The 14,112-nt window shown below is 36.1% G+C and overlaps 1 protein-coding gene across 1 annotated transcript; it reads left to right on the top strand.

The window, feature by feature from the left end:
• Nucleotides 1-303: 303 nt before the first annotated feature.
• LOC125670320 (heavy metal-binding protein HIP-like) lies at nucleotides 304-4,075 on the top strand. Its single transcript, XM_048905412.2, has 2 exons — nucleotides 304-994; nucleotides 2,150-4,075. The coding sequence occupies exons 1-2, from the start codon at nucleotides 367-369 to the stop codon at nucleotides 2,572-2,574; spliced, it is 1,053 nt and encodes a 350-aa protein (XP_048761369.1). The 5' UTR covers nucleotides 304-366; the 3' UTR covers nucleotides 2,575-4,075.
• Nucleotides 4,076-14,112: the final 10,037 nt, after the last annotated feature.

A 14,112-nucleotide genomic window follows, 5' to 3' on the forward strand; every position in this document is an offset into this window, starting at 1 on the left:
AGATTGGACGCGGTTAATATTTATATCCTATTGTTTGGATTGGAAGTATGCTTTATGTCGGAATTTTTTGTAAATCTAAACCTTGAGATTTGTTAACGTTGTGATACCTAATCTTTAAAATGAATATATCTAATCTTGTTCTAACATTTTGCAATACTGAGCAGTTTAAATGTCGTGAGAATGTAACAGTGACAAGGAGATATATCTTTCCAAAAGATTTTTTATCTCGAGAAAAGGATGATAGCAGAATGATTCACTAGGGTATAAAACTTGAACAATCTCTTAATCTTTCAATTTACACGGGAAGCTCTCTATCTTACTCTTTTGAGACGGTTTAGTACATTTCCCACATGCAAGTTGTTTAACATGGAAACACATACACATGTTTATATCCTTGTAGCATTCTTGCTAGGAACGAAAGGACTTCTACTCAACCTTAATCAAACGCAAGGTCCAAGTATGTTCGAGAGATTAAACGCATTGGAAAAACAGCTTGCTGACGAAAAAAGGCAACGATATCTACTACAGGTGGAATACAGCGAAGAAAAGGAGAGGATTGCGGAACTAAGACATCTGCAAGACACCATGAACGAAACAAATCAGAAACTACTCCAAGATTACAACTCCGACCCAAAACGATTCCAAGATATCTCAACCCAAATCAGGGGAGCCCTATTGAGCATTTACAACCTTGACTCCAAGCACAACCTAGATATACAAAAAGTGCTAGACGCACTTCGAGATGTCCAAACCTCATTGACCGATATAACGTCAAATCAATCTGATATTTTTCAACTTCAGCGGCACTTCCGAGAGAAGCAAAACGTTTTATCAAACATGTTGGACGCTGTGAAACGTAACCAAACCACAAATAAAGAGAAAATAAAGAGTTTGAGGGCTAGTTTAGTCAGCCTGGCAAACAGCCAGAAAAACTTACAGTCGACAGTGAATTCCACCTCAAATAAACAGACCAGCCTAAACACACAGTTTAACAGTAAGTACACCACCGTCTTGATTTAATCACTTACGGATATAACGTAAAAATTATATTAGACCGGTTTTATATTCTTATCAAGCAGGGTTTATTCAAAGGCTTCTACATGAGAAGAAAATATTTCTTGCTGTGACCAGCAGCTCGACATTTAAAGATATCGACGACGTTTTATCTATTGACAATAATTATTTCCATTCATATGTCGATTCTATATATCCCTGCGCGCTCGAAATAAAAAACAACACACAGTCGTCCATTTCTGCTTCATACTTAGATATTTTATAGAAAGTAGATATTAATGGCAAACTAACAACTCAACTTTATAATAAACGGGATGATTTCAGTTTCTCCATCGTCAGCTTCCCATATTTATGTAGCAATATTCCATTATCACCTGCATATGGTGTTTATATATCTCAACTGATTCGATATGCAAGAGCTTGTTCTGTGTATAGTCAGTTTTTAAATCGAGGCAAGCTACTGACCAACAAGTTGATGGTACAGGGGTTTCAACAGTCTCGATTGAAGTCAACATTTCGTAAATTCTATGGTCGTTATAACGATCTAGTTCGTCAATACAACCTCGCATTTGGTCAAATGCTGTCTGACGTGTTTCATACCGATTGTTAAGCCGTTCTTGGCACACTGATTTTGACTGCGGATAACTCCGTTTACCTGATCAAGATATAGGGCTAACGGCGGGTGTGACCGGTCAACAGGGGATGCTTACTCCTCCTAGGCACCTGGTCCCACATCTGGTGTGTCCAGGAGTCCGTGTTTGCCCAACTATCTAATTTGTATTGCTTATAGGAGTTATGAGATTGATCACTGTTCGTTATCTTCACCTTTCATTGAATATAAATCAAACTTTTCGCGTATAAATATCAAGATTCTCGAATATAAATCAAGACTTATTGAGAATAAATAACAAGATTATCGAATACCAATAACAAGAACATTGAACAGAAATCAAAACTTTTGCATATAAATATAAAGATTATCAAATATAATTGAAGATTTGTATAATATTGCAACGTTTTACACGCCATAATCCTCGTGTTTTGAATTTTGTTATCAAGGTCGTTAAACCTGTGCATCAGTCGCTATGAATAGATTTGATTACTAGTTTTCATTATTTCTATTTTGTACTTTTAGAAATACAGAGGTCTAACGTAGCCTTCGTTGCTGAACTGAGTCACGACGTAGTCAATCCACAAGATAGGTACCACATCATCTTTGACAATGTAAAGCTTAACATTGGTGAAAATTACAGTGCAAATAACGGTGTGTTCACAGCCCCATACCCAGGAATCTACCACTTTGCCTTGGAATTGACCTCCCCTCCACAATCCAGCGATCATACACTACATGTTCAAATCATCAAGAATTCCGTATCCGTTGCCGTAACATTTCTAGATAGCAACACGCAGCAATACCTAAGAAGAACTGGTTCAATTATTTTAGAACTGGACACAAGCGATCTTGTATGGTGTCAAACAGACCATCCTTTCGACTCGAATACACTAACATCTGGCAATACCTATTCAATGTTTTCCGGATTTATTATCCATCCTCTGTAAAATATTATACATAACTTACTTCAATGATATTATTTCCAATACGGAATATCCTCTTCCTTTTCGTTTTATGCAACTTAGTATATGACAGCATTTGTCCTGAAATCAATTTTCAAGTTGCACAGTTCTGTTTTCCCCTTTGTTGAACTCCCACATGCGACCAATTTAACGATTTAGTGGTTATTAGCCTCCATTATGACTATAACAAGATTTGAAATTAATATTAACTTTCAGGTAAGCACAATTGTCCTCATACCTCTATAGGTTCGTCTACATTTTTAATTATATTTGAAAAGTCCACGAAAGAAGTTACCGAAGCAAGGTAGGTAACCCCTTGGGTTATTATTTCGCGCCTTCTGTTTGGGTTGCAGGGGTACCACATAAGGCCTCTTGAGAGTGGGGTCACTTTTCAGATCTCTAGAATTTTTTGATATGACGTAATTGAAACAAAAATGATCAAGATATAGATAACAATGTAGACTAACATAAAACATTTGGGGAAATTCGTTCACCCGAAAGTTCCGAATTTTACATCTAATAAGAACATAAAGTTAAAGGTTCCTTTGATCACGCTATATCTGATAGAGATTAGAGATCTGACAAATGACCCAATATCTGGAGGTCACAGGTGGTACCCCTATAACGCCAAAATGATGGCGAATGATATTCCAAATAATTGACTACATTGCCTCAATATTAGTTTAGTGGACTTTTCAAAGATTTTAAAAGTGCTTACTAAACTTTTTTATGAAGCAGTGAGATGTCGAATTGGGGACTTTCTGGTGGGTCTAATTGCCCCCAGAGACTCACTGATCCCTTTTTAATGGTACTATATATGATAGTCTGCATTGTTTTCTATCGTTTGATTAATTTGAATTTATTGGATCACCCAATATCTAATGCGTATTGAGATCTAAACAGTGACTTCACCCCCTTGAGTCTCCATGTGGTACCCCTACAACCATTAGCAATAGTAATATAGGGAGACATATACTATCATAGTAAATGTTTCCCCTTTAGAATGATTGTAAAATATCTACTTGGTAATTCGATTCACAGAAGTTACAACAAAATATAACAGGTTTTATAATTAATTTTAGGGATTTTATTCATATTGAAACTAATGATGTTCACTATGAAGGAAATATTCGTTATACTTCTTTCAGCCTCGATCTGTTTGTGTATCCATGCGTCTGAACTTATATATATCCCTGACCATATAAATTTGGATGTAATAGTACCCAGAAATGATTCCATGACAATCTGGAGATTGGGAAAATTTTAGACCATGGCGGATTTCCGCCAATGGGGAAAGCTACACTAACTTTTGGCAAGGGGAAATTCTATATTAGGATACACTTTCCCCCAGGGCAAAAAATCTTACCTGCTTTCCATTTTTTATGGAAATGCTATATAAGAAAACAGAGAAGAAATGAAAACAAGGTGATCATGTAGGTATTAATCAACACTTCCCACTGGCAAATAAATTCGATTTGAAACATTATCATAACTTCTTCCTTGTAATTGACCGTGCAATCGGTTTGCTTTAAATAGTAACACAGTCAGCACTAGATGGCACTGTACTGGATAGAACCTGCGAATAGATTGAACATTATATAACTGATATCAATGAGTTCCTTCTCACATATAAGTTTGTGGCACTTCACATGCAGCTGGTGACTCTCGACATATTCTCTAAGAGTTGTAAAAACAAACAAAACGTTCCATTTGAGTTTTTGTTCGTGAAGAGTTAAGAGACGTCACCCACTGTAGGTGAAATACTGCAATATTGACCAATGTGTGTCGCTCAGGGCCATCATGGTGAGGATTCTTCATCACGATAGACGTGTGTCTTTCACTTCCAATGCCGCGTACCTGTCACTAAGTGATAAAACCATCCTATTTATCTATATTAAACGTGTTATAAATTTAAGATACCGAGGCTTAATATTCATGCGAAAATTCAAAGCAATAAGTAATTGCAACACGGTAGAATTAAAACCTTCCCTATAGACTTCCACGACAAGTACTCTGAAGTTGAAATAAAAAATATTCTAGAGCTCCTCCGTGACAATATCTTCGTGGTCTTTGGTGATCAGGTCTTCCAACAGTCTGTTGGAATTCCCATGGGCACGAATTGTGTTCCTTTGTTAGCTGACCTGTTTCTATATTCATATGAAGCAGAATTTTTTCAAAAACTTAAGCGAGAAGAAGAAATCTCTTGCTGTGGCCTTCAATTCGAAATTTAGATATATCGACGACGTTTTGTCTATTAACAATGATAACTTTCATTCATATGTCGATTCGATATATCCCTGTGAGCTCGAAATAAAAGACACCACAGAGTCGTCCACTTCTGCTTCATACTTAGATATTTTATTGAAAGTAGACATTAACGGCAAACTGACAACTCAACTGTATTACAAACGGGATGATTTCAGCTTTCAACAGTCTCAACTGAAGTCAGCATTTCGCAAATTCTATGGTCGTTATATCGATCTAGTTCGTCAATACAACCTATCATTGGGTTAAATGTTGTCTGACATGTTTCATACCGATTGTTAGGCCGTTCTTGGCACACTGATTTTAAATACGGATAACGGATAAATACGGTTTACCTGATAAAGATATAGGGCTCACGGCGGGTGTCACCGATCGACAGGGGATGCTTACTCCTAATAGGCACATGATCCCACCTCTGGTATTTCCAGGGGTCCGTGTTTGCCCAACTATGTACTTTGTATTGCTTATAGGAGTTATGAGATTGATCACTGTTCGTTATCTTCATCTTTCATGATACAGATATTTTACTCCCTTTTTTGCGCATTCATTGACCTAAGCGCGTTCCCATTTTGATTAGTTGGTTGATTGGTTATTTGTTTTACGTCCCGTCGAGAATTTTCCCCTCACGTTGAGACGTCACTAGTTGTAGGTAAAATACCACAAAGAAGAATAGCGCCTACATGAATATCATTTTTACAAATATTCTACTATAGAATGTTAATTTATAATATGTTGATAGTATCTTTATTTGATAAGCATAAACATCGCCGTGATTATATAGAACATTATAGTAGATGTAACGTAACAGGACTTTCAAAAATGCAAAATGTTGCAAAAGCCACCCTAAACCAGAAATAAAACACTGACTGCACATAATCCCATTTGAGAAATTTTGGTTTAAGGTGGCCTTCATGTTGAAAATGACTAAAATGTTTTTTTAATCGTTCTCAAAATTTACCTCGAAATTTAGCAACCTGTCAAACGTGAAACCATTAAATTCACATGCCTGGGTGGCCTGGTGGTTTATGTGCTCGGTAATCTTACAGTTATTTTTTTTTTCTTGCTCTTTATTTCTGTGTGTGTGTGGGGGGGGGGGGGCGTTTTCGAGTTTTTTTTTATGTGATACATATATTCAAACAAATATTAGTAATTTTCATCATATCTTCCAATATATGCAAGTTACGACTTATAATGGGAATTTATTCTGAGATCACTGTAGCTCCGTATTGATAGTTTGTTTACACTAACCTACATGTATTACTGTGTGCACAGGATTTTCAACCCGTAATATGAGTGACGAAAAGTCAAACGAATACTACAACAAAAGGGGCTCAAATGCACAGCGTGTTATAAGTAAGAATAGGTCAAAGGAGGAAAATAACTGTTAAATAGTTTGCCTTCTTCAAAAGTAAATATAAAACCTCATGTAGCAACAGTCATATGATGTTTAGGCGAAGCTAAACACTCGAATTATCAACCAAAGGCAAATGAACTGACGAAATGTATTAAGGGTGCTGCTGTCATGTCAGAAAAAGAGAGTGAGCTTGAATTAAAGTGATGCCATATGTAAAATGGTTATTGTGTGATATGAATGCACCTACGAAAATATTGCACAGTTCATTCCACATATAAACATGGTTGTTTGATCAAAGAACGACTCATATAAATGTCAGTCATGCTAAACTGCAACAGTTATTTATCTTGGTTAATGAAACATTAAAAACGTTGGCCTTATATTTAAAAATAACACATCAGTCTAATATTGAAAACCGGTGTTTTCCCTTTAAATTTCTGAGTCGGCCATTTCGTCAGCGAAATTGCCATACCTCTTTAGACATATGCTTAGCGCTTACGGTCGTAGCATTGGGAGTAATTTAACGTTCCATTGTCTGGCGCGACGCAAGATATCATTTTAAAGGTCATTTCCGAAAGACTGTCATGCTCACTTCTAAATGCTCATGATTTGGCGAACGAGCAATTTCATACCTATGTTTACGTCTTAGATTTGCCGCAGTCATTGCACGAGCTGGGCTCGAACTCACGACCTCATTGCTACGAAGCCAACGCTCTACCATTAAGCTACTGCGTTCAGTGTTGATTAGATAGTCATTCTAAAATTATCAATGACCACAAAACAGAATTTCTAATATCATTATATCTTATTTGTTTCACTTAATTTAATACCAAGTGTTGTGGTAAATCCCTAGGTAGTATGGAAACAGTTCTCGGAATATCATATCAACTATACAAAAACTCTACAGCGGATTCACATTACAAATCATTCATGCTGGAACACAATGAGAACTTTCTTTTATCTGTAACTGCTGGTGTCAGACAGGGATGTTTACTTTCTCCATTCCTTTTAGTATTTCTATAGTGATAAACTTGGTTAGCAAAACATTCTACAACAGTCCATGAGTATACGATGGATATTACAATCAGCTATCGACAACCTTGACTTTACGGATAATGTATGTCACTTATTCCGTTATTGTCAATACTCACATTACATCAATATGAATTACCATATCTATATTGTATTCCTAAATTTCATCAAAACCCTTACAAAGATACATTGCTGAATCCAGTAAATGTTCTACCAAGCCCCTATCTTTGCTTCTCACGAAAATATTAACAGCGGTGAAGGAGAAACTTCAAACGTACTGTGTGACTACATATGCCAAAAGTGGTGTAAATCAAATGTGGATTCTTAAAAATTCTAAAGAACTTTTAGTAAACTTCAAATCACAAGGCTTTTCTCAAATCAACAACATCAAAACGTATGACTTTTCAACTCTTTACACGACCATTCCTCACGATGAATTATTGACTACACTTTTTGACATCCCCATGGGCATCAATTGTGCTCCTTTGTTAGCTGATCTGTTTTTATATTCCCATGAAGCAGAATTTATTCAGAAACCTCTACGTGAGAAGAAAATATATATTGTTATGGCCTTCAATTCGACATTATGATATATCGACGATGTGTTATCTATTAACAATAATAATTTTCATTCATGTCTCGAATCAATATATTCCAGTGAACTCGAAATAAAAGACACCAGAGAGTTGTCCACTTCTGCTTCATACTTAGATATTTTATTGAAAGTAGATATCAACGGCAAACTAACAACTCAACTTTATGACAAAAGGGATGATTTCAGCTCCTCCATCGTCAACTTCCCATATTTATGTAGCAATATTCCATTATCACCTAAATATGGTGTTTACATCTCTCAAATACTTCGATACGCTAGAGCTTGTTCTGCTTATGGTCAGTTTTCAAATCGAAGCAGGCTACCGACAAACATGTTGATGGTACAAGGATTCCAACAGTCTTATTTGAAATCAGCATTTCGCAAATTCTATGGTCGTTACATATGTATGATGATCTAGTTTGCTAATACAACCTATCATTGGGTCAAATACTGTCTGACGTGTTTCATGCCTATTGTTAGGCCGTTCGTGGCACACTGATTTTGACTACGATACCTCCGTTTACCTGATCAAGATATAGGGCTCACGGCTGGTGTGACAGGTCGACAGGGGATGCTTACTCCTCCTAATCACCTGATCCCACCTCTGGTATATCCAGGAGTCCATTTTTGCCCAACTTTTTAATTTGTATTCCTCATAAAAGTTTTAGATTGATTACTGTTCGTTATCTTCACCTTTCATCAAATGAAATTGCAAGCCTTGACACAGTTATAAAAGATAGGACTCCACATAAACTCCAAATAAACTCCAAAACCATATGTGTCCTACCTTAAACGTGTAATTTGTTCTTCAGAAGGAACAGAAGTAGACCCCAAAGATCGAAAAGAACATTCTAAAGTACATTCGCAATCACACAGTCATTTTGGGAAGACAAGACATTGCGAACCTGCGCCAAATTCAGGATATTCAACTCAAGCGTTAAATGAGTGTTCCTCTCTCTATGGACCAAACATCAGCCAATCAGCCATGACCTGTCGGTTTCTTGGTATACCCACACTTTCTAAAGAGAGTTCGGGTATATTGTTGTTATCCCCGTTCGTCCGTCTGTCTGTCACACTTTCTTCTTTCTCAAACTCCTCTTTTATTTTAAGATGTATCCTATTGATCTTTTGGAATATGATAGGTGGTGTCCTGTAAATGTTCAATAGGGGGGTTTCGAAAATTTCAATTTTACCCTGGGGCAAAGGGGGGGGTTAAAAACAATGGTGTTTTTTTTTCTAAAAATGAGAAACCTGGTTCCAAGAACTCCTCATACATTTTATGCAGTAGCTTTTGGGAAATAATTGATGGTGTCCTGTAGATGTGCAATAAGGTTTCGGAATTTTCAATTTTAGCCTGGGGGCAAAATGGGGGGCAAAAACGACGTTTTTCTACAAAAACCTGTTTCCCAGAACTCTTCTTATATTTCATGCATGCACTCGTCCTTTGGAATATGGTTGGTGATATACTTTAGATGTGCAATAAGGTTTCGGAATTTTTTTTTTCACCACGGGGGCCTATTGGGTTGAAAAACATTTCTTATAGGCAGGAGCCAAATCATCTTTTGAAAGTTGGTTGGTGGTGTCCTTTAGATGTACAATAAGTTTTCGAATCTTTAAAAAATGTTTGAGGGGCAAATGGGGTGAGAAAACGACGAACAAAAACCTGGAGCTCAGTGTATTGTGCAACAATAATACATTTGCTCTAAGGGTTGGAATCTCAACCATTTTAAAGATATTTGAACAATCAAAAAATGATGGAGGTTGGAATGACCCCGGGACGCTTGCCCATCAGAATACTCAATGCATCTTGATATATGCAGCAGTAATATATATAGGTTAGGGTTCAGAACCTCCATTGTTTTAAAAATAGTTCAAGAATTATGAAACAGGGTTTGGAATGACCCCAGGGCACTCGCCTAACAGAATACCCAATGCACTTTAACATACGTAGATAGGATATGCATGATATAGGTAATGTTATAACTACTGTGGCTTTACCGCTAGTTGTCATTTGGGGATCCGGGTTAGAATAGGTACTCAGTACTCCTTGCTTGTGGTAAGAGGCGACGAAATGGGGCGGCCCTTCGGAAGAGACCACATTTAAACCGAAGCCTCGTGTCACAGCAGGTGTGGCACGATCAAGATCCCTCACTGCTCAAAGATCGTAAGCGCCGAACGTAGGCCTAAATTTTGCAGCCCTTCACCGGCAGTGGTGACGTCTCCATATGGGTGGAAGATGTTCGAGAGGGACGTTAAACAATAAAGAATCAATCAATCTCTACTATTTACACAAGTACGACGGAGGCAAAAACGTGCGTGCGGATATTACTGTCTTATGGCTGCATCTAGTTTGTATTTTGTTTCATGTCCCGTTTAAGACTTTTTCACTTGTGTAGGGACATCACTAGCTGTAGGTGAAGTGCCACAAATTTTGATGCATGCATGGCACTTATAGTCGTAGCAGTGAGGGTGCTTTAAAATACCAACGCCTGCCATAACAAGTGACCTCCGTTTTTAAGATCATATCCGAAAGACCGCGTTGTAAAAATAATCGGTGATGCTAAAAGGGAATTTGTTGACAATGCGATAAATCAATGCAGTGACAAACCTAAGGATATGTGGAAAAGATTAAAGCAATTTCTACCATCTAAATCTGCAGGCGCATCAGCATCCTACCTAGAAATTGATGGCGAAGTAATCTCAGACTCCTATAAAATTTCAAATGCCTTCAATGATTTCTTTTGTGGCATAGGTCATAAATTTGGAACAAATTTTGATGATTCGCTCCCGAAAATTGAACAACTAATGCCGAAAGGCTCATTTACAATTCCAAATGTATCTATAGAATTTTTGAAGAAAGAAATTAAAAGCATGTCAAGTTCAAAAGCTACAGGTATGGATGAAATTTCTGTAAAATTACTGAAAGTGAGTATTGATGTTGTAGCTGACATATTGTGTTTCATCGTGAATTTCTCTATACAGGAGGGTGACGTAGTAAATGAATGGAAAAAAGCTAGAGTTACCCCGCTTTTCAAATCTGGGGATAATTTCCATGTTAATAATTATAGACCGGTATCTGTTTTACCTATCATAAGTAAAATTATGGAAAGACATGTTTTTAACACTTTTTACGAGTATTTGAATGCAAATAATCTTTTAACAGAGCATCAATCAGGTTTCAGACCAAAACATTCTTGCGAAACTGCTTTACATAATATCATTGACAAATGGCTTGAGAACATTGATAAAGGGAAACTTACAGGTGTACTTTTTATTGATTTAAGCAAAGCATTTGACACAGTTAATCATGATGTATTGATGCACAAACTTTTATCTTATGGTATCTGTGAAAAAACTTTTAAATGGTTTCATTCTTATCTATATGAAAGATCGCAATGTGTCAAATGGAAAGGGACCATCTCAAAGGAAAAAAATGTTACCATCGGAGTCCCTCAGGGTTCTATATTGGGTCCTCTGTTTTTTTATTCTGTTTGTAAATGACTACCCAACATGTCTCAAGCACTCTACAGTCAATATATATGCAGATGATACCACGCAAGATGTTTCTGATAAATCCTTAGATGTAATTGAAAAAAAATAAAGGATGATCTTATAAATTCTATGGAATGGATGCATAAGAACAAATTGACAATAAATTTAAAGAAAACACAATGTATTTTAATAGGAACGTCACAGAAATTATCGAAATGTAGAAACCTTTGTATTAATGTTGGTGAAATCTTTATAGAAAATGTCAAATGTGCCAAACTTTTAGTTGTTTACATCGATGAATGTCTTACGTGGTCTCATCACACAAATGCCTTATGTAAAAAACTTAGTCAGAAACTAGGTGTTTTAAGGAGATTGAGTACTTTTATGTCAAAGGAGGCACTACTCAAAATTTACAATACTATTGTTTTTCCTCATTTTAATTATTGTTGTACAGTATGGCAGGATACAAAAAACAAGACAAATATTGATAGGCTTTTTAAATTACAAAAAAGGGCAGCAAGAATCATTTTACATATCAAAGTACCTCATTCAGTGTCAACTTCTTGCATGCTATCAAATTTGAGATGGATGCCTTTGATTGACTATTTTATTTATCGAAAAATTATTCTTATGTTTAAAGTTTTACATCATATGACTCCAGAGTATTTACATGTTTTTAGATTTGTGAATGAGGTAAACACAAGAAATACAAGACAGAGCTCTACAAATTTTATCTATGTTACAAGAGCCAAAACAGAATATTTTAGAAGATCTTTTATCATTTCAGCAGCAATTTTATGGAACTCGTTACCAGATTTTATAAGAAAATGTACAACTACCACATCTTTTAAATCAGCCTATCTAAAACATTATTTTGACACTCAATGATACTCGTGTGTTTATTGTCTCTTTCCATTTAGTTCTTATCTGTATGTATATAAATTGTGATATTTCCATGCTTTGTGATATATTATGTTCTCGATATGTATATATGTTATAGACAGGACCACAATGTAAACTAGTTTATACAACTAATTGTGCAATCCTGTATAAATAAAGGATATTATTATTATTATTATTTATTATTAAAGACCCAATACTTATTTACCTACTTATCCTCTTCGTCCCCGGTGGGACATAAGGCTTCAACAAGTTGTCTCCATCTAGCTCTGTCCTTGGCAATATACTGTGCCTGTCCCCATGAGTAGCCCATTTCCTCAAGTTCTGATGTCACAGTTCTCCTCCAGGTGGTACGTGGTCTGCCTCTTTTCCTCTTTCCAGGTGGTGTCCAGTGTAGAGCTACTTTGGGAATCCTGTTCTGGGGCATTTTCATTACATGACCAAGCCATCTCATTCTTCTTTGTTTTATCTCTGTGCTGATGGTCTTGCTTTTGCACTTTTGGTGTAGGTTTTTATTACTGATTTTGTTTGGCCAAAAGACCCAATACGTTCACTATTAATGTCGGGTGCTTGACAATAGAACAGTCGCGTCTTGGGTACGACGAGTTTCATTATATTCTAGACTGTAAAATATCAGTTAATATATAGGAAAAGATCATCTGGGCAATCCTTACTCCCAAAACCCTAATGTTTTTTAATTTACAGAACTAAAGAAAACTCAAAAAGACAAAAATGTTGAAAAGACTCTGTATGTTTATTTTGGAAATTTATGATGCTGTCTGTCCTTTTTGATTCACAGATTTATATTTACTTGTTGGCATGTCTCTTTTTATATATTATACATCTGACTAGTTTATTTTGTTAATGTACATATATTACTATTGTAGCTCATGTACCAATAATGGTTTGGGACAATGAACTGAACTTAATTAATGCCAGGTGATTGACGATAGAGGTACAGGTATGACGCGACACCGGGGATCGACCACTGGTCTCCCGAAAACGAAAAATATATCTGAAGATCAAAGTTCAAAGATTACTTTTAAGATACTTAAAATAGTAACATTCAGATTCGTATTTAAGTGCATCTTTACACTGTTTTACGCTGTTTTTCTCACTAGTATTTCTTGGAACTAATTGGACATTTCATATTTCTTGTATGGGACCAAGGGCTCGCAACGAAAATGGTATTTTAGTACAAGACCGTGCTTAGTATGACTAAAGTACAGTGTTAGATTTAAGACCATGGCTAGAAGCGATCTAAGATTGAACAATTCAAGGAAAACCTATAGGATGTTGAAAGAGCTGACTTCATTTACACTTTTACCTCTATTTCATATTTAATGAATGAGATATTTAATATGGGTTGCATTGATATATACTATATAATACCATTCAAGTTGTTAAAGTTTCCTGTCAGTAGGAATTTTCATTGATTTAACCCACATTCCTATTAGAACACCCAGAAAGAATGAACATTTGTTCATATATTCATTAACTATACAAAACAGAGTACCTAGGATATACCATAGATCTACCGATTCACCGCTGTAAAAACCTTCAATTTACCGCGCACGTCTGAGATGTTACATTTTGAATTATCTAAACTATACTCTGGTATATCCCATTTTTACCCAGGGAGCTACAGTTCTTTAGCTAAGTATACTATGTTGTTTGAAATCGGGTATTCTGGGAAATGTTTTAAATGTGTATAGAAAACGGCGAGTATATTTGTAAACTGGAGATATGAAACTTTTCACATTCCGTACTATTCATGAAATACAATGCAAATTAAGTGGGTGTACAAACATATTCTGTGGTGCATATCGATACAAATACAACAAAACTGAGTTATGAAAGTACCAATGGTTAGGGAAATGTTTTG

This window comes from Ostrea edulis, chromosome 4 (assembly GCF_947568905.1).
Source record: "Ostrea edulis chromosome 4, xbOstEdul1.1, whole genome shotgun sequence".
Taxonomy (NCBI): domain Eukaryota; kingdom Metazoa; phylum Mollusca; class Bivalvia; order Ostreida; family Ostreidae; genus Ostrea; species Ostrea edulis.

Excerpts from the sequence above, each read along its gene's own strand:
- LOC125670320 (XM_048905412.2), top strand. The coding sequence starts at position 367 with ATGGAAACACATACACATGTTTATATCCTTGTAGCATTCTTGCTAGGA. Across the intron at positions 995-2,149 it reads CCTAAACACACAGTTTAACA|AAATACAGAGGTCTAACGTA; the intron begins GTAAGTACACCA and ends TTGTACTTTTAG.